Source organism: Dipodomys merriami, unplaced genomic scaffold (assembly GCF_024711535.1).
Source record: "Dipodomys merriami isolate MVZ:Mamm:240054 unplaced genomic scaffold, mDipMer1.0.p SCAF_51, whole genome shotgun sequence".
NCBI lineage: Eukaryota > Metazoa > Chordata > Mammalia > Rodentia > Heteromyidae > Dipodomys > Dipodomys merriami.
Genome location: NW_027206080.1, coordinates 3,033,617 through 3,054,638, shown reverse-complemented (window position 1 = coordinate 3,054,638; position 21,022 = coordinate 3,033,617). Strand labels below are relative to the sequence as shown.

General features: G+C 50.1%; 1 protein-coding gene and 1 non-coding gene across 5 annotated transcripts in view; one reads left to right on the top strand and one right to left on the bottom strand.

Moving 5' to 3' along the window:
* Positions 1–9,759, bottom strand: part of Tarbp1 (TAR (HIV-1) RNA binding protein 1) — a 37,953-nt gene extending 28,194 nt beyond the window's left edge. For all 4 annotated transcript variants that reach the window (XM_069998116.1, XM_069998117.1, XM_069998120.1 and 1 more), the window contains exons 1-6: positions 8,913–9,759; positions 7,890–7,987; positions 6,764–6,833; positions 4,098–4,246; positions 3,084–3,136; positions 1,284–1,381 (exon numbers count right to left, since the gene is read on the bottom strand). In XM_069998116.1, coding sequence (XP_069854217.1) covers positions 1,284–1,381; positions 3,084–3,136; positions 4,098–4,246; positions 6,764–6,833; positions 7,890–7,987; positions 8,913–9,759 — 1,315 coding nt within the window. The remainder of the gene's footprint in view (positions 1–1,283; positions 1,382–3,083; positions 3,137–4,097; positions 4,247–6,763; positions 6,834–7,889; positions 7,988–8,912) is intronic.
* Positions 9,760–17,473: 7,714 nt separating this feature from the next.
* LOC138810920 (small nucleolar RNA SNORA40) lies at positions 17,474–17,594 on the top strand. Its single transcript, XR_011367268.1, has one exon. It is a non-coding gene; the product is annotated as a small nucleolar RNA SNORA40 (small nucleolar RNA).
* The last annotated feature ends 3,428 nt before the right edge of the window (positions 17,595–21,022 follow it).

Genomic DNA, 21,022 nt, shown 5'->3' with positions numbered 1-21,022 from the left:
ACAAACATTTCAACTGCTCTTTTTTTTTTTTTTTTTTTGGTCAGTTGTGGGTCCCTGGGCGCTGTCCCTCAGCTCTTCAGCTCAAGGAAAGCACTCTACCACTTGAGCCACAGCGCCACTTCCTCCACTGCTCTCTTTTCTGTGTGCACTGTTCAAATTCAGCAAACCTCATCTGTGCCTGAGCCCTCACTCAGGACAAGGGAAGAAAGGAATGGCCACAGTCCCTTTTACATAAACACATTTACCAAATGTGATCTGTGCCCAGTTAAGACGGACAGATTCCAGGGCTGCCACCATCCCTTCCTGGCCAACCCTAACCACGTCACCTAATTCTGGTCATGACAGGCATGCCGGCCTGGCCACACATCACCCCGCCCAGCTGCATCCCAGCAGCTCACAACCAACAGACTGAACGATTAAAGCTATCTTCCCAATAACTCACTAAAAACAAACAAAAACTTCCAATTTTTTCCCGATTTTTGAATAGATATTACCAGTTCTCACCTCGCAACCCTATTTGTAGATTAAATTTTTTTAAATGAAAAAATTACTCGCAGGCACTGGTGGCTCACACCTGGTAGGAGGTTCAGATCCATGGGATCACAATTCAAAGCCAGCCGAGAAAGAAAAGTCCATAAGGCTCCATCTGCGAAATAACTAGTAAAAACCCAGGCTAGAGATGTGGCTCAAGTGCCAAGTGCCAGCCATGCAAGCCAGTCAAGCAAGCTCAGGGCTCTGAATTCAAATCCCAGTACCCACGAAAAACAAAACAACTTTTGTGTTGAAGGTCACAAAGGCAAGAGTGAAGAGAGACTCAGAAAACCACTCAGCAAGCAAAAGTACAAGTGAGTGGTTATGTTCTCCACTGTCTAGCTCACCTTCAAGAAGAAAAATAGAGCCTAAGAAGTGGTTGATTACATCTGATGTAAAAGAAGCACCTCTCCTTCTTTCTTGCTGTCAGTGTGGCTAAAAGGACCCATCACTGCTTCCTCTGTGGCTGTCCGTGTTCCACCTCGCTAGCTTACTGATGCCTGAACCAAACAGTAGACTGATGAAGCAGCCAGGTGCTGCCTCTCGACACTCCTTGACCCCTGCCCTGCCAAGGCCAGGACCCAGGACCTTTAGACCTGAGCTGCACCTCCGGATGGCTCAAGTGACTGACAGCATGGTCAGACCTCAGAGAGCATTGACGACAAACCCTCATGGCGATGCCTACGCCAAGATATACTAACACTTAAAATAAAGAGAAATAAAAACATAAAAACCTCTTTACTGACACATACTCTTTGTATCTTCAGGAAGAAGAGAAACATAAGTGACTAAAAACGTCTGCAACTTTAATCCCAATGGAGAACCACTTCCTACCAGCTGGCTTGGGGACCTACAGGCAAAGAGGGAGAGAAAGAGTTACTTAAACCTGTTTGCAAAGGAGCGGCCAATGCCAGACCAGGGACACACCCCAGGCTTTTGGCACACAGGGCCAAGACACCTGCACATGGTCTCTAGTGCAGCTACAGGTCCCATGTAGTTAAAGACTCAGGACTGTTGGGAGAATGATGTGGTCAATCCTGCCCTCAGGCCTGGGACCTGCCTAGGACTCTTTCCTTCTCTCTTACACACACATGAACCTGGCTAAATAGGAGCATGAAAAAAAAAAAAAAAGATCTCATTTTAAACTGCACTTCATCATTTCTGACAAAAGAATTCAATGACCTTAAATCCTTAACTCTACAATACAGGAAATCACCGCACAACAGAGTTATGCTAGTACTGAGTCACCTGTATGTGAGTGAGCTGTTGACACACATGCTCCGATGGCCTTTGCCAGGGCCATCAGTGGCCATGTGTGTGGCCAGGTCAGGAGATCTAAGGCACGTGGGGATAAGTGTGGCGTCAGCCCCCAGAGCTGCGGGGTTCATGGCTTCCAGGCACAGCGCACCAGAGAACACTTACGAAAACTGGAATGCACGGGCTGGCAACACGCCATTCTCTTGTGATCTTCATTAAACAGACATTATAAGTCAACAGTAATCTAACCTAGCCTAAAATATCTTGTGATATTCATTAAACAGACATTATAAGTCAACAGTAATATAACCTAGCCTAGAACATCAAATCGCTTTTAAGGGAACTGTTAGGGGGGAAGGGTTCCTATTTAGAGGCCTACCAAACAGAAGACTTAAAGCTATGTGTTTTGGGACTCAGTATTAGAAAGACAGCCTGATTTTAAAAGCAGGAGAAATTTGAAGAGATAATTGAGAGTCAAGTAATTCTCAGAACGGGCTATGGTGGAATCCTGGCCACTCCTCGCTGAGAACCTTTTCCACAGGGGAAAGTGGAGTAAGTAGATACTTTATGAATTAGGGAAAGAAGAAAAATAGGAAGAACCCTGGCACTGGACAGAAATTGGAAAAATTGGTGTGAACTCATGGTTCTTAACATGAATGGGTGGGTGGATGGATAGAATGATGGATGGATGGACAGATGTACAAACAACAAACTAGATATGGATATGTCTAATCAATAACAACATTTGGTGAATACAGAAAAAAAAAACAATTCTTTGTATTATTCCCGAGACTTTTCTGTGTGAGGCTAGGCCAAAATAAAAAGTTAAACAGAGAGCTACTGTAGTAACAGAGGTACATGCCTATAATCCCAGCACTCAGGATACTGAGGCAGAAAGACCACAAGTTCAGGGCCAGCCTGAACTACATAGAGAGACCCTGAGGGGGAGGGGGGAAGGCAGGGAGAAAGGCCCAAAATGTTAGTCAGGCAAAGCCACTACAATTTCCACAAAGGTAGAAAACAGAACAGGGTGATGTAAGCCACATAAGGTATAGTTTCCCAAATCCAGAAATAGAGAGGCTCAAAGTACAAAGGAAATAGGAAAATGGAAAGCAGAAAATGTAATACAAATATCATTGATCAAGAAAAAGGCACTGGGGTTTTTTAAGCCGACTTTCTGCTAAACAACCCAGATTACACACTAACTGCATTAAACAATGTGACCCTGTTCCCAGATCTAATGTATGATCACATACACAGATCCACACTGCTGCTACGTGACAGGGCCCACTTACCTGCCATACAGAGAACTCTCTGAAAGTGCATCCATTAGGGGGCCAATAATAAACTGAAAAAAAGAGAAGGACACGTAAGTGGTGCTACGTTCTAACCACAATTGTGGGAGTGCCCTGGATCCCCCGTGGCTCTCCCCACACGGAGACCAGAGAGCAGACAAACAAAGCGGGTCACTAGTGCAAGTCTCTTACTGAAGGCTAACACAGGAAGATCCCTTAAACACTGGACTTTCCCTCCTCACAACCACCATGGCACACTAAGATTCAGTGTGGTCAGGGATAAAAAGGAATCAATGCATGTTGAGAAATACAGGTAGCAATAGAAAACAACAAAAAGACCTTAAAGAGAACACGTAAGAACTTATACCTAGGAGAAAAAAGGGGAAAATTACATCCTAAAAATATTCCTCAGCAAGCTGATAGGAAGTGCCAGAAGGACAGGAGATACTGAAACTGCAAACATCTCAAACACTACAACTGTGTGCACAAGACAGTTAAAAAATCAAAATGCTTTGCCTCTAAACACAAGGTGGGATACTAAACCTAGAGGTTTAACACCGGCTGCAATCCTCCAGATCTCCTCTGGTTTTAACAGGTAGTGCTAAACTGGGAGACGACAGGAGTGTACCAACTCGGGGTGGAAGGACCCCCCATCTTCTCCCCAAGACAGAGACAGCAATGCCACAGCCTGAACGGCTGCATCCCTTGCAAGCCAGCATCCTCCAGACAGCCAGACTTGCAGGGATGGCACACCGGGGAGCTTCAGCACCAGGTTTCCAACTCTGGAGCCATGTGGTCCAGAAGATGAGGGCAGGGAGCTACTTTTTCAGTGGCCACTAGACAGGCTGATACCACTCGGCCTGTCCACAAAAAGACAGCTGAGATGCTCCATACAGGAGGGGCTTGGGGACACAAGTCTAGGAAATCTTGCTGATGCTGAATCCGAAGATGTCTGTGACACCATCATCATCTCTGCCTGGGACAGAGAGCAAGGAAGGGAACCACAGTCATTACCTCAGAAAGCTCTGGGGAAAACGGAAGAGGCTTCATTTCAAACAGCTCCAAAAAATGGATAATGCCTTCTTTGGTCAGGACTTTGTTTTCACTCTCAAACATTCTTTTATAAATACACATGTGCCAGGAAGGGTGGAAGAGCCAACAGCCTGTGGAAGGAAGACATCTGAGGCTGAATTTCGGATCTCACTTTATATCTCTGCATGGTAATTAAACAAACATGTGCAGGCACATACATTCATGTCACTAAAGCACCACAAAGGTAAGGCTGGCTTTTCATCACATCCAAGGGTGTTGACTGAATAACCAAAATTCAATATTCACAATTCATAATTACACAGTTTTATTTAGGCCTGTAAGTAACACTATGTAAAATATTACTTTATGCATGCAGACGAGAACTTTAGATATATATGAGGGAGTTTCAACCTGTTCTTTGTTGTTTTATTTTGTTTTCTTTTTTGAGACAGGGTCTCAGGCTGGACTTGAATTCTTGAGCCTCCGGCCTCAGTCTCAGCTGGGTTCACAGCATGCTACTGTTATCTGTAAGCTGTGCATTTGTTTTTGTGATGCTGGGGTTAGAACCCAGGGCCTCTTATGTGCTAGGCAAGTGCTGTACCTCTGAGCTACACTACCTCCTGGACCCTTCAACCAATCTTTCCTTCACGACATTTCACCCCCATTCTCTTTCTCTCTCTTTTAAAAGGCAGGGTTTTGCTGTATAATCAGATGGTCCTTCCAACCTCAGCCTCCCCAATGCTAGGATTATTGGTATGTACCAGTCCCATCCTTTTCTCCATATAGAAATCTGAAACTGCCACTCCTCTGCTTAAAACCCTTGGCTGTGAGACCTAGCCTAAGGGAGGCGGCTGACCCTGGCTGCCATGCCCGCTCTGCTCTCCTGCAGCTCTGCCACCCCCTCTGCCTGCAGAGCCACTTTCCAGGGGGCTCACGCTGCCCCCATGGTATGAGCCCAAGCCCCCCCCCCCAAGTAGGCCTCCCTGCTACCCTCACCATGGGCTCCCTTTGTCCCTCTCTGCATCCTGGAGAGAACCTATAAGCAAAATAATTTTTTTCATGGAAAACAGCCCAACATCAAGTACAAAGAACCTGCTTGTCTCACAACGCTGTCCCTAGTGCTTAACATAAATAACTAAATAGCTATTTATAAATAATAAATAGCTATTTATATTTAGCTATTTAGCTATTATTTAGCTAAATAGCTACTAAGTGAGCCCATGACTGAGCAAATACAACATGAGATACTTTCTTCTGACTCCTGAAATATACTTTAACTCTGTTAGAAAAAAAAGGTTCAGCATTCTAAATTCCTGATGTTATGGAGCAAATTGGCCTATTTATTTGTAATTTACACCAACATACTTAATTGTCCAACTATCAAGCAAAAGTTAAATTTTCAGAATCAAACACTGCTGATTGTGCTTGCCATGAGCTATATATGCTAAACGTGCTCATTAGAGCATGGCTTTTAACAGCAAGCACCTTTTAACAGCAAGCACACAAAAATGTGGAGGTCACGATGGGATTCAATTAAACGTAGCCCCAGGGGGACCACAGACACATAGACATACAGACACACACACAGGCCACTAACATCAGAACACAGCTCTAGCAACCTGCCAGGCAAGACACAGCAGCTCAGCAGCCCTGTCGCCCGATGGAGACAGAGCACTGGTGGCCTGCCTTCAGCTGTCTCACTGATCTAAGCTCAACTGCAGAAGACGATTTCAGGAAGCTCTGGCTTTGCTGTATTTCTTCTAGAAAGCTCTAATAACAAAGAAGTGCTTGAAGACTTAGAAACTACATTGAAAACTACACTCTGGAATGTTCTTTCTCTAAGAAGCCCAAGATGCCTAATACCTCCCTGCAAAAAGTGTAACAAATAAAAAGATACATATTTTTTGTTGTTGGTCCTCGGGCTTGAACTCTGAGCCTGGGTGCTGTCCCTGAGCTTTTTTACTCAGGGATGGTGCACTACAACTTTAAGCCACAACTCCACTTCTGGTTTTCTGGTGGTTAATTGAAGATAAAGAGTCTCACAGACTTTCTTGCCAGGGCTGGCTTTGAACCATGATCCTCAGATCTCAGCCTGAGTAGCTGGGATTACAGGCATGAGCCACCAGCACCTGGCTAAGATACACATATTTATACATAGAAAGATGTACTAAGGATGGAAAGCAGGTGAAATTTGGTATTGATATCAAAAGCTATGATGAGAGGCATAGCCCATGCCATCATTAAAGCGTGAGTCTTATCTTCTATCTATCTTCAGGAGATGGTGCCCCCTCTTCTAGAGATATTATAAATCTCTGTTATCAAAACTTTAGTTAAGCCAAATCACATCCCTCAATGCATTTTACAGGCCACATGAAGTTATGTTCTGGAAGAGCACTAAAGGCTGCTGGAATGGAATGGTGTGGACACCACTGCTAGGAGGAGATGGTGCCAACGGTGCCAGAGGGAAGCATCTACAGCCTTACCACCACCCTCCTTGGTGGAAGCATACCCCAAGACCATTCCTCTTTTTCTCCTTACACTGTTAATAGTCTTCCCAAACTCTCTATAATCAACAGGATTAGTTATAAAATTGGAGGGGGGGGGCAGACTATGTTATTTTTTTAAAGCAAAAAGAAAATCATCATTACCATTCTCCTCTGACACTGCATATTCAAACAGATTGTTTAGCTTTGGTAAGACTGGCTTTATAACATGTATCTAAAAATAAGAGCAAAAAATCATATGAAATGAAAACACGGGTAAAATCTCTCAAGGGACAATGATGAATATAACAGCAATCTTCCTGTTTATACCCCTATGTGATTGTTATGGCAAGAAGCTTGACTGAGTCATGGCATGCCTTGGGTATATAAGACCAAGCATGGCCAAGTCAGGAAACATAGCGCAGGACCAGCAGAGTGCAGAAGTTACATGGTAAATGGCCTGCGTTGAGGCATGCATGCAATCCCCTCAACTGACTCAAGAAATAGGATGAACTAATAAGATGCAAAAGATCCAAAAGGAAAAAAAAATCCACTGGTGTTTTACCAAGCCACTCACGTGGCTGACGGTGGCAGGGCATGAAACAGAGCTCATGCTCTTGATGCCACCGAGCCCATGTGGCAGAGATATAATTCTTCAAAAACGTACAGAAACCCAAGTCTCTAAAGTAAGTAATGGAGGTTTTGTGAGTCTACTGACCAAAGAAACCTTGAAGGTTATCTGAACTTAAAATGCTATGTTGCTCTTCCTGCATTTTACACCCTTTGGACATGAATACATGTCTACCATAATATATGTGTGCTGCACACGTGGACTGACATGCCAAGTCCACAGATGCTGGGCCCCACGGTGGCCTGCAGCTTACACATGGGGACTTGGGACATGGAGGATGGCAAAGCAGGCAACACCTGAGAACTTGCACACAACCCAAACTCTCCTGCCCCACCCCAGCCCTGCTGGAGCAAGGTGTCATTCAGCACTGCCTAAGTTGTAACAAGCTGTCAGCTTTATCGGATGTTAAAGTTTAAGAAGACCAAGGGAAGATGAAATGTGATTACATTTTTTCTGAATAAGTTGAGTTCACTTGAAGTATTAACTTCCTGAAACAATTTAGCCTGTTTTAAATGATATTTGTGGCAGAAACAAAAGGTACTTGAGTTGTATCAGGCTATGTCTAAGTCAGCCTTTCTGTATTGTGCTTAATGAATATCCAAAAATAGAAGAAAGAAATCATATCTACCAAAGCATTTGCCGAAATGGGAGAATACTTACCTGATTTCCTTCTAGAGTTTCCATAATTAAAATGTAAGTTTCCCAGAATTTTAGAAGCTGGTCATTTTTCTTCTCAGACCACCAAAATAGACTCGGGCCTAAGGGGGAGAAAAAAAAAAAAAAAGAAGGAAAGAGAGAAAGAAAGAAAGAAAATGAGCTTTTCCTTGTGCAAGTTTCACCATTTTCTTCCATATTTAAATGAGACTTAATGCTGGTGCTCCCACACAATGCAGGCTTTAGTAATGGAAGAAAGGCTCAAGGGACAAAAGGGAGACTAGGACTCCCCAAGGAGAGCAGTCTTAGCTGTCCTACCAAGTCCACGGGTCAGACTTGCAAATCACTACAATTGTACACTACAGGACATTATCAGAAAGGTAAATGGAATGAATAAACTGATAAGCAGGTAGAGATTTTAAGATATGGAAGATAATTTTAAAATTTCAAATGGAAATGCTAGAAACAAAAACATTCTGCCAGACGTGTGTGTGTGGTGTGTGTGTCCTGGGGCTTGAACTCAGAGCCTGGGAGAGCTATCCCTGGGCTTTCTTGCTCAAGGCTAACATTCTACCGCTCAAGCCACAGCTCCACCTCTGTTTTTTTAGGTGGTTCACTGGGAGGTAGGAGTCTCACGGACTTTTCCTGCCCAGGCTGGCTTTGAACCACAATCCTTAGGTCTCTGCCTCCAGACATGAGCCACTGGCACTCAGCACAGATGCTTCTTTGGACTTTTAAAACTATGACACCTTTAGAAACGACGGGGGACCGTGCTCGGGCTGTGTAGGCCTGAGTGGAGGCGCGGGCACCGAGCAGGGGTTCTGGCACAGGGACCCCATAATGCAGGGGCAGGAGAGGTGGACCAAGGACATCTAGCTAAGCACTCTAGCTGACTCCAGGAGAGCGCCCTCCCCGGCTCCTCGGGACACCTAACACGACGCCTCCTGGTCTGACTAAGCAGAAGGCCCCAGGGCCCCGGGATCCCCCGGTCCCCGGGGTCTGGGGTCTGGGCGCGGGGCGACAGCGTACCAGGTCCTGCCGGGTCGGCGCAGGCGCAGTCGGCAGCGCCGGGCGCCGCGGAGACCTCCACGGCGCGCCGCAGCAGGAAGCGCGCGCGCCTGCGCGCCAGAGCGTCCTCGGCGCGACCCAGTCCGTCCCGCACGGTTTTCCAGAAGCGGCCGCAGCACCGTGCGTCGGGACCCGCGTGGCGGGCGCCGGGCTCGGGCAGCAGCTGCTCGGCCAGCGCGCTCAACACCTGCAGCTCCGGGCCCAGGCGTTCGGGGCCCGGAGGCGACCCCGCGGAGGCCAGCGCGCCCCACACGGCCTGCAGCGCGGCGCCGCCGCCCTGGCCCAGCGCCGCCAGCAGCCGCGCGGCCGCCGCAGCCTCGGGGCGCGTGTCCCCGGCCAGCGCCGGCGCGGCGGCGGCGCGCGCCACGCGCTCCAGCAGCGGTCCGTCCTCGTGCGGCCGCAGGCACGGCCCGACGGCCGCCAGCACCTCCAGGGCCGCCTCGGCGCCGCGCCCCGCGCGCAGCTCCCGCAGCGCCTCCTCGGCCAGCGCGGCGGCCAGCGGCGGGGCCCCCGCCAGCCGCGCGCACGAGCGCAGCGCCGCGCCCGCCGCCCGCAGCACGCGCCGGCGCGGCCCGGGGTCGTCGGGGCCGCCCGCGCGCCCGCGCAGCAGCGGCACCAGGAACCCCGCCGCCACCTCCCGCGCCGCCGCCTCGGGGAGCGCGCCGCTGCCCTGGTCCTCCAGCCGCTGCAGGAGGAAGCGTAGCGTCTCCACGCGCTCCGCGGACGCCTCCCCGCGGCACAGCGCCGCCAGCGCGGCCCGGGGGTCCCGGTCCTGCGACAGCAGCAGCTCCGCTAGCACCGACTCCATTTGCCGCGCGTGCGCGCCGGGGGAGGCGCCGGGGACGAGTGCGCAGGCGCGGGCGGGCGCGTGTGCGCTTGCGCAGGCCGGTCCGCGCAGGCGGGCGCGTGTGCGCTTGCGCGGGGAGCGGGCTGCGGAGTGGTCTGGCGCCCTTAGGGCTCGGGCCCCGCGAGTCCCACGCCGCCTGCACCCGGCTCGGCCCTCCCTCCCCACCCTGTTTTCTGGAGAGAAACCTAGGCCGACCCGGCGGCGCTCGAGGCCTGGAGCCTGCACGTGCGCACCATCCCAAGGAATGAGATAACGATGCACCGGGCGTGGTGGCCCAGGAGGATCAGGAGGAGGAGCCCTGGAGGGAGGACCACGAGGAGGAGCCGCCAAAGGAGGATCAGGAGGAGGAGCCCCCAGGGACGATCACGAGGAAGAGCACCGGAGGGAGGGCCAGGAGGAGGAGCCCTTGAGGGAGGAGCAGGGGGAGGAGCACCCGCGGGAGGACCAAGAGGAAGAGCATCAGCGGGAGGGAGGAGCAGGTGGAGGCTCTCAACACATCGCTGGCGGGATCATGAGTCCTGCCTAGGCTGTTTTCTCATAAAGTCACAGTAACCTGACTTGGGGTTAAGCAAAAACACCCCAAGTATCTGCCTGGAAACAGGAGGCAGAGAACCTTGTAGGGCGTTTTTGGCAGCACTGTTTGCCGTCTGTGGCAGAAAGCTGGTAACGAATGCTCACACCGTGATCTGTGTCATGATGGAACCAGCTATAAACAAAACTAGGTAAATCTCAAACATTTATTGCACCCAAGAAGCCGAACTACATCCTCACCCTTCCATTTAAATGAAGTCCATGCGTAGACGGAAGTACGGTGTGGGATAGGACCATAGTAATCACCCAAAGGGAGACTGGCAAGAACCAGACTGGAGGGAAGCTTCTGGAGACACGTGACTATTTCATCCTAATCAACAGTTTCACAACTATCTGTGACTGAATCCTTGGGGTCTATGCATTTCTTTCTGTGTACATTTCTGTCTCTCTTTTTTTTTTTTAATGACCACAGAAAGAAAACTGTTTGGCCCGTGTTCTTGTTCTCCTTGCAGAATAAAGTCCAGGTGCCCAGCTGCAGTCAGAGGCAGACGAGGAGCTGCTCAGGGTCTAGGCACACAGAGCATTCCCCTCTCCTACAGACTGTTGTCTTCGCAGGGGTTTCTCCCACAACCACCCCTTCTCTGACTCAACAAAGTGGGCGGGCACCCACTACTTTGGATCTGGTGTTTTTGTTGGGGATGGCTTTGGACCTGGAACTTTCTACCTAGGCCTCCTGTATAGCTGAGATGCTAAGGGTGAGATGGACTGCCCAGCTTGTTGGTTAGGATGGGGTCTGGCTATCTTTATTTTTTGCCCTGGCTAATCTCAAAGTCACAGTCCTCTTGGTCTCTGTCTCTCAAGAAGTTAGGACGACAGGCGTGAGCAACCTCATCTGGCTCTTTCCTTTCTTGAAACACTGCTTTCACGTTCCTTGTTTTCAGATCTGTTTCTCAGCTGCCTTTCTTGCTGGGTTTTTGCTGGTCCTGGAGTTACCTCCTCAGACCTCCACTCTTCTTTCTTCTGTAAATGTTCCCTGAATAACTTCATTTAAACTATGGAGTCAACTGACTGTCACTTACAAACTAATAACAAACTAATATCCTCTGGACAAAAGGGGGGGAAGGGGCACGGCATGGCACAGTGCTCCTTGCACACCCAGCATTCTGGGCCGTTGACAGCAGCACCCTTTGAAAGACAGCTCCTCTGAGGGGCAGAGCTTCTCACAGGGCCACCCAGCAGATCTCTGGCTGCTCAGCCCCTCCCCTAGTTCTAGCCCTTTTTTGGGGGGAGGGGGAGGGTGGTCTTTTCTGCTTACCCAGGCAGAAAATTCCATTCCCAAATGTTTATGCAAAGTGACCTGGAAGAAACTCACAGCCTTCCCTCCCTGCCCACTCCAAGGTGTGCGGCTCAAGTCTCCACACCACAATGTGAGGATCCCTAAACAATTGGAGGAAGATCATGTCAAGCTGGCCTTGTGTGTGTGTGTGTGTGTGTGTATGCACACACGTACGCATCCATGTGTGAGTGTGTGCACGTGCAAAGCTGCATAGCTACTGAGCCTCCAAAACATACGTAAGCTTGCACCATAGTGCCTTGGGCCTTGGATCCAGCTGTCCGTGCAGAGATCGGCTGAGGTGTTGTTTGGGGCTGTCTGGACTTCATGAATCAAGGCGGGCGGGACAGTTGCCTTATCAATTGCAGTACCTAGCTGAAGGGGATGAGGCAGGAAGGTTCAATGCCCAACATGTTTAGAAAGGAAGCCAACAGTGATTGTCTCTTCAGGAATCGATCATCTGCCCAAAATAGCAGAGGCTCTTTATTTGGGGCCTCAACTCATGGCATGGCACTGTCCCTTAGCTTTTCTTTTTGTTTGAGGCTGGTACTACCACTTGAACCATATCTCCATTTCTAGCCAGAAGTAGTAGTTAATTAGAAATAAAAGTTTCAGAGACTTTCTACCCAGAATGGCTTCAAACCTCAATTCCCCAGATCTCAGCTTCCTGAGTAGCTAGGATTACGGGCATGAGCCACTGATACCCAGTTCAGAAACTCTTGAGATCTAAGACGGCTAAATGTTGTGACTTCACACTTCTCCCAAAATTTGATTAATTCCGAGTCATAAGATAGAATGCACTAACAAAATTCACCATGGAAATATGAGTTTGAACAGAACTGCAGGTATTGCAAGGATGTAAGGGTGACCTTGGTGAACTGAGTCTTGGAAAGTGTGGCGTTTGGTAAGAATGGAGAAGACAAAATATGCGTGTTCCGGGCAGAGAGGAGCCCAGTCTCCAAGGCTCAGTCATTTGGGGTCATGTTGTGAAGCAGGGGTAAGGGGGACAGAGCGGAGAACTCTTGTTACTAGATGTCATAAGGAGGCTGGGCCTGAAGGAAAGATCATCGTCTATGCCTTGCAGACAAGTTTAGCTCTGAGTATCAATCTTTGAATAAGAAGCAACATTCAGCACTATTCACAGCAGCCAAGATACAGAAACCTCCAGATGCCCTACAATAGATGAGTGGATCCAAAAACTGCGGTACCTGTACACAATGGAATTTGACACCGCCATCAGAAAGAACATTATTATGCCATTTTCAGGGAAGTGGATGGACCTAGAACAAGTTATGTTAAGTGAGGCAAGCCAGGCTCAGAGAGACAAAGTATGTTTTGTCTCACATGAAGAAGGTAGATCTAAAATACATGGGGAAATAATAAATTATACAGGATTCTAGACACAGTGAAATTGAAAGATGATACTCTTAGGGGAGAAACACAAAGGTGTAATGCTTATATGTCTCTTTATATTTAGGTAAAATAATATATGTTGAAACAAACTCCAACATACAAAAATAAGAGATCTCTTGTTTGGTTGGTGTTTCTGTTCTCTTTTCTTTCTGTATGGTTTATTTGTGTGTTTATCTTTGGAGGGGCACAGAACTGGAGGAACAGGGGTGGGAAAGTGCAGCAGTGGTGCTCACTGGACACTGTGTTGAAAGTGAACTACACAACTGCTGGTAGAGTCGGGAGGGAGGGATTAGGAGAGAGCCAGGGAAGGGATGATACTGTACCAAAGGAAATGTACTCATTACCTGGCTTATGTAACTGCAATCCCTCTCTACATCATCTTTATAATAACAATATGGTAAATTGAAAAAGAAAACCCTCAAAGTGACACTCAGAACACCCCAACCCCACGAATCGCTTTCAGGAAACGTCAAAAATAGGCTCCTGTGAATTCATCAATGATATAAAAACCCAAACGGTACATGCAATGTCAGCTCATGGCCACCAGATGGTGCACAGACCCCGCAATGCAAGTGCTGGCCCCCGGAGGCCTGGGGAAATGTCTTCCTGTGTCTTCCTCCTCAGGCCACTTCAGGAGGCTCCTCCTTGCTGAGAAGAGGCTGAGCCACCCTCCGCCCTCCCTGCACGGCCTCCGTGTGCATTTGTCCCCCGCAGGGCTGCGAAACCCACCATGGAGAAAGCCCACCTCTGAGAGGACACTTGCTACAGGGTTTGGGCTGCTTAGAGGACATTTACCATCCACACCACTCCGGGCTGAGGCCTGTGGGCATGAAAGAAAGACCTGCGTTTCAAAGTGGTGACCCAGCACACTAGAGTAAGCCAAGGGCCCGACACCGCTCCAGTGGGCCATGCTGTGAACTGTGTGTGTGTAAATGCAAGCTGGGCTCTCATCCAGGGCCCCAGATCTCAGACGCGGGATGGATGGCATTGGTGTCCGGATAGCACCAGCCCTGATGGCTGCAGGTCTGCTCCCGGTGAGCTCAGGTCTCAGGCACGGAGCCCGGGCCTGCTTTCTGCTTCCAACTGCAGTGAATAATGAATAAGCCAGTGTCTGAGTGGGGAGTCCATTCCAGGGCACCCAGGGGCTCTGACTGTGACTGTTTCTTTCTTTCCAGGAAGTGAAGACAGAGCAATATTCAAATTTGTTGTGACCTACATTTTTGACACGTCAGAGGCTTGCATAGAGAACAGCTAAGCCAGTGCTAAAGCGGCCGCCCACCGTGCGCCACGCTCTCTGTGTGGTTTGCAGGCATGGAGGCAACAGCTGGCTATTGGCATCGGAGCAGGCTTTCAGATGAGGAGCCTGGGCTCAGAGATGTTAAGCAGCTTGCCTGAAGTCACACAGCTAGTTACTGTGAGAGGTCAAGAGCTGGAGACGGCTGTGTGTCTGTAGTTAGAGGCCAGGCTCAGGACTAGAGCATAACTCAGGCAGGAGCATCCCTGCCTAGAAAACACACAGCCCTGAGGTCAGTCCCCAGCACAGGAGGGGCGGGGGGGGGGGGGCGTAGATGTTAAAGGGAGTCGAAGGTGCCATCTAGAGGAATCCCTGCATAGCATTGGGGGGCCTCTTTTCCAGCATTCTTTTAAGCTGAAAGCAACCAGAGATCACAGTCTGAGTCCTAAAGGGAGTGAGATTTGGAGTTCAGAGAGCCTGCTGTAGAGAGGTGGAACTTTCCATTCACTCTGGAAGCCGGCTCTGCGCCCCTTGTTTGTGGGTGCAGAAGACACGGGGTGGACGGGGCGGGCTCTGCCCGGATCTCAGCAGGGTGGTTGAAGGAAAAGGACCAGGATGCTCCCGTCGCAAGGCCCCACTCACCAGCTCTGGAAAGACAGGGTGGGGTGTGGTTCAAGCCCAGCCTGCCCCCCCCCCCGGGGGCTACCCCCTGGAGTGAAGGTAGGGGCCGCTGGCCACGGAGCGTGAGAGTGGCCGGGGCACAACAAGGGACTGTCCTGGTCACCTCATCATGACCTGTGCCACGTGGATTCCGTGGGGAAACCCACGTCCACGCAGGGCAAGCCGGGAGACTTCCCAACCCCTGGGGGGGGGTCAGGGAGGGGGACAAGAGGCAGGAGGGAGGGAGAAGGAGGGCGTGATGTAGAAGGCACTTGCGCTCATTTGCAAATGAAGTTATGGAAGTTGCTAGTGAGATTTATGCCAGTAATTAAGTGCCAATGGCTGTGGAAGCCATTGGGGCTGGAACCCTGTGAAATTCCAAGGGACTGAGGCTCCGGAGCAACGTCCCATTGTTTAACATTTTTTAAACCAGTCCCTAACATCATGTCATGCATGACATCACGTGCTCCTGAGGCCGTGTACCCCGGGAGATGAAACCTGAGTGCTACCTCCATGCAGAGGGTGTGTTAGATCACACACACGCACACACATACACACACACACACACACAGAGCACATATAACCTGAGTGCCACCTCCATGCAGAGGGTTGTTAGATCGCACACACACACAGCATGTGAAACCTGAGTGCCACCTCCATACAGAGGGTGTGTTAGATCACACACACGCACACACATACACACACACACACACACAGAGCACGTATAACCTGAGTGCCACCTCCATGCAGAGGGTATGTTAGATCACACACACACACACACACACACACACACACACAAACACACAGAGCATGTGAAACCTGAGTGCCACCTACAAGCACAGGGTGTGTTAGATCGCACACACACACACACACACACACAGAGCATGTGAAACCTGAGTGCCACCTCCATACAGAGGGTGTATTAGATCACACACACACACACACACTCACACACACATGCCACATGCACGCTGTCCCAGGTAGAAGGAGAAGGACAGGAAAATGCCCCTCCATGCAGCCACAGCAGTGGGTGTTGTTTCGGGACGATGTGGCCATGTGAGAGGAAATGGTGATCACAAAGAGCTGGGCACAGATAGAATGCAAGAGCTTGCAACAAGTCTACCTGACCCGTGTGTGTGTGTGTGTGTGTGTGTGTTCCTGCTCGTGTCCCTGTCAGGATGGCTTCAACATCTCCAAGTGTGGGGAAAGGAACACACAGGAGACGGAGATGGCTGCAGCCACACCGGGTAATCAGACAGCCCCTTAGCAGTGGCCTCTTCCCTAATGTGGAGAGAGAGGAGGGGAGAGGGGAGGGCTGTTTGTCTGTACCTGCACAGTGTGACCAGCTCCATCTCTTGGGAAGCGATATTCCTAATGTCTCCTCCTTAGTGGTGAGCGTCTAAATGCTCACTGCCCCCTGCACAGAGCATGGGCTGTGCTGGGATGCGAGGCTAGTGAGCGGTTCTGAGCATTAAGGTGCAGGCATGGCAGGAACGGCCCCGGGCCATGGAGCCTCTTGCCATGGAGCCTGGGAGAGAGCCAGAAACTCCACACATCCCCCGGGACCCCCACAGCCCTCCTCTCCCTCCCTAACAGAAACGAAAGGCTTAAAACTCACCTGAATGCATGTGTGCCGCTAAACCCATGCATGATCGGGAGGCCTAAACCCAAGCTGGTGCTGGAGGCCTTGATCCCAGTGGGAGGCCTGAGGCTGGACCACGGGGGGACTGGACGTCCCTGAGGAATGGATCCACCCATTATAGATTCATAACTGAATGACTGGAAGGAGGGGTGGAAATGGCAGAAGGCGGGGCCCAATTGCATGAGGTGGACCCTGGACTGCACCCCTACTCTCCTATGAACTCTGAGGTGAGTCAATCTGTCAATGAAATGTCTCCCCTTCTGTCTGGAGAGATGCCTGCAGCTCCCGGGGTCTTGGGACGCCATGTGGCAGGCGGAAGACCCCTGAACTAGACGTTTGTTTCTGAAGGCAGAGTCTCATCATGGAATGGCATTGGGGGCTGGGGCGCGGGGGGGGGAGGAGTGGTAGATGCAGGTAAGGATCAAGGTTGTGTTCAGACAAGGTTCTGCTTTGCGTGTGGCCCAAGGACTCCTTCTTCTCTGTCACAAAATCCCCTTCCAATGGCAGAAACTAGATGCTGAGTTTACTAAAAGTGAGAAGAATTATACTGCCCATTGTAAATGTGCCTGCAAAGTATCCCCAATCTTTAATTCATTATCGGGGGGAAATGGCCTGACTCATCTGATGGGACTTCCTCCTCTTCCCATCGGCTCGGAGCCATCCTGAAAGCATGCCTCGGCTGTCCGGGTGGGAGAAGATGAAGAAGGTCCTGCCAATGCAGCAGATCCCGGACTCTGTGAGCAAATCCTAAGCATCTCATAAGTGATGACTGAAGGGGTGAGTCCCAACACAGCCAAGTCTCCAGCACATATTCAAAAGAGAAGAAATAATATAACTCTCAGTTCTTATTTTAAAATATTATAGCACTTGTGTGTCTTTAGTTTGTAACAAAGATTTGCAGACTGGTACAAAAAGAAAATCCTCTTTTGCAACCCAGAACTCATGGTTCAATGTGAGTTTTGGTATATGTAAGAAACAATACTACATGGACATGAATATGTATATAATAGAAATAAAACACCACAGTTTTATTGCACAATTACATAATTACCATCATATGTTACCTTACTAAGATCTACATTACACGTGAACTCTGAGATAAGGCCGTTTTTCTTAACCCAATACTTATTGTAACTATTGATACTTGTATCTTACTATTTCTTTGTGAGTGTGTATGTGTGTGTGTGTGTGTGTGTGTGTGTGTGTGTGTGTGTGTGTGTGTGTGTGTGTGCTCGTACTGAGGCTTAAACTCAGGGCCCTGATCTCTCTCTTGCCTGTTTGTTGTTTTTTGTTTCACTCAAGGCTAGTGCTCTATCACTTGAGCTACATCTTCACTTCCAGCATTTTGCTGGTTCATTGGAAATGAGAGTCTCACATGCTTTCCTGCTCAGGCTGACTTCAAACCTTGATCCTCAGATCTCAGCCTCCTCCAGAGTAGCTAGGATTACAGACATGAGCCATCAGTGCCTGCACTTACCTATTTATTCTCAACCTTTGTGGTGTTTTTCTTTTCTTTCTGCACCACTTTCTTTCCTTAAAGATACATATTATGATAGCCATGTCCTTTTCTTTGTGGTTTATCGTGGTTGGATGAAGCCGGAGACATGAATATCCTTCTCAATGTACAAATGGACGCCCGGGTCAGGCACTGGGGACCAGCCCTGGAGTCACCTATGTGCTCACGCATGCAAGCACACGCACGTGCGCACACACACACGCTGGACTAGAGACTCCCTGCCCTTGCTTTCACCAGTGTGGAGTTCCAGAGCCTCTAAGAAGGATTCCATCCATCATTCAAAGGCGCAGATTGTACATGCAATTACCGTGGGTAATTAGCTATTTCATCTTCAGTGTCAGGAAATTCAGAATGGAATCTGACCGCATAGCACAGAATTCCGAGCAATGGCTCCGTTAATGGGCTACTAAGCTTGTGTGTGGGTGGCGAGAGAAGAGAGGGAGGGTGGTCGTTAGAGGTAAACTCCAATAAGGACGCAGGTCCCAGGTCACCAGCTCCTCGAAATTCGTCTGAGCATGTGCAGACTGGATGGGGCTGGCCAGCTAGCTGGGGCCCAGGACTGGACTCCCGGGGACACACGCACCTTCCTGCAGGACAGTGAGCTGCAGGGCCTGCAGGCGGCGGGTCCCAGGGCTTTGGTGCCCAGTGCCACAGTAGGGCGCTGCTGGCATCTGAGGATCATGGCAAACACCAGCAAAAACAGAGCTGAGCTCAGCACTTTCTAGAGGGAAACCACCTCAGCCCTCAAATTCAAGTCACCAACAAGTGCAGAGTTCCCTCACGGTGGACCTCAGCTCTCCTGTGTTGATGTGTGACACGTCCACCAGTGTTGTCGGTGGTTCCTAGCCAGGTGAGCTTTGCAGGGATGGGAGCGTGGCTGTGTGGTTCCGGCTCTGTCCTCAATGCCCTGGAACCCACTTGACCGACACTGCCGGAGTCCTGCAGCCAGCATGGCTGGCAGAGGGCAAAGCGGTGATCCAGCCACCCGCTGACCCCTCTCCAGGCCACAGAACCCACAGGGTTCCTCCCCATGCTTGAGGAAAACAATACTCAAATACACAGTGCTCCTGTGTCTGAGGGGAGCACGGATGCTGAGCTCACCAGGGACAGAGACCTGCTCCATCTGCCATCTGACCAATCACAGTGGAGAGACCTTCAGGAAGCCCAGCCTCATCACTGAAGGCCACGGGACCTCCTCCACGAAACCCAGCCTCATCTCTGAAGGCAGGGCTGGGCACAGGAAGAAGGGCTTCCTTCCCTCAGGCATACCTTGCCAGTGGAAACTATAGATTAAAGTGGCAATCAACATAAAGACATGGGGCCAGGCTCTTTGGCTTATGCCTATAACCCTAAGTACTCAGGAGGCTGAGATCTGAGGATGGAGGTTCAAAGTTAGCCCAAGCAGGAAAGCCTATGAAACTCTTACCCCCCAGTTAACCACCAAAAAGTCAAAAGTAAAGCTGTGGCTCATGGGGCTGGGAAGGTGGCTTGGTGGTAGAGTGCTTGCCTCACATGCATGGGGCACTGGGTTCGGTTCCTCAGTACCACATAAACAGAAAAAGCCAGAAGTGGCTCAAGTGGTAGAGTGCTAGCCTTGACCTGAAGAGCTGAGGGACAGCGCCCAGGCCCAGAGTTCAGGCCCCAAGATGGACCCCCCCCCAAAAAAAAAGCTGTGGCTCAAGTGGTAGAACACCAGATTTGAGGAAAACAAAACAAAACAAAAACCTAAGGGCAATGCCCAGGCTCTGAGTTCAAGTCCCAGTACTGGCATACACACATATAAAACACATACACACATATAAAACACACACACACACACACACACACACATATACATGAAAAGAAGGAGGAGGAGGAGGAGAAGGAGAAGGAGGAGGAGAAGGAGAAGGAGGAGGAGGAAGAAGAGGAGGAGGAGGAGGAGAAGGAAGAGGAGGAGGAGGAGGAGGAGGAGGAGGAGGAGGAAGAAGAGGAGGAGGAGGAGGAGAAGGAAGAGGAGGAGGAGGAGGACGAGGAAGAGGAGGAGGAGGAGGAGGAGGAGGAGGAGGAGGAGGAGGAGGAGGAGGAGGAGGAGGAGGAGGAGGAGGAGGAGGAGGAGATCAAGTCATAGGGATTGCCAGCCAGAGATGCTGGCTGGCAAGCTTCCTTGTTGTAGCTCACAGCGAGCAGCGAGCAGCGGAAGCCCAGAGGCAGGCCCCAGCAGGGCTTTCCAGCTGCTTTGTTGTCGCCATGCCACACAGAACTGGGAAACTGGAAAGCCTAGAATGGCAGCAAGAGAAGGACCTTTCCTGGGAAGATGGAGGTGGAGAGCCAGCTCTGAGCTCTGGGTCGGCTTTAAAAACAGGCTCTTCCTTTAAAAGCGGGCCCTGTGGCATGAAGAGGTGGAACCCCAGACTTGCTCCAGTATCCTCCAGAGTCTCCAGAACTAACACCTCCTTCAGATCCACGTCTAAGGCGCAGCAGCAGGGCACGGGCACGCTGGCCTGGGAAAAGGAAAAGAGCTTTTCAGCATTAAAGATTCAGGAATGTCTGTTGACATATTAAGGAAACAACCTCAGGGGACAGCTGACGGGGCTCCAAGAAGTGTCACCAAGGGAACAGTGACGCAAATGTGACAAACACACTCTGTTTTTCCAGGCTGGCAGGGGGCCAGGCCCTGGCTGGCTAACGAGAGGGCACACTCAATCTGGGCGAGCGTTCCTGAGATAGCAGCTCGGGCAGCGGCAGCTGCAGTCAGCAAGATCCTTTTATAGAAGGTAGTAAAGGAAAAGGAGGGGCGGGGAGGGTTGAAAGAAAAAAAAAAAACCCTGCAGAATCCCAGGGGATGAGCCCATGTACCTCTGCTCATCAGACAAAATGGAAAGACAAGAAAGAGTTCAATCCAAAACTTAAGACCCA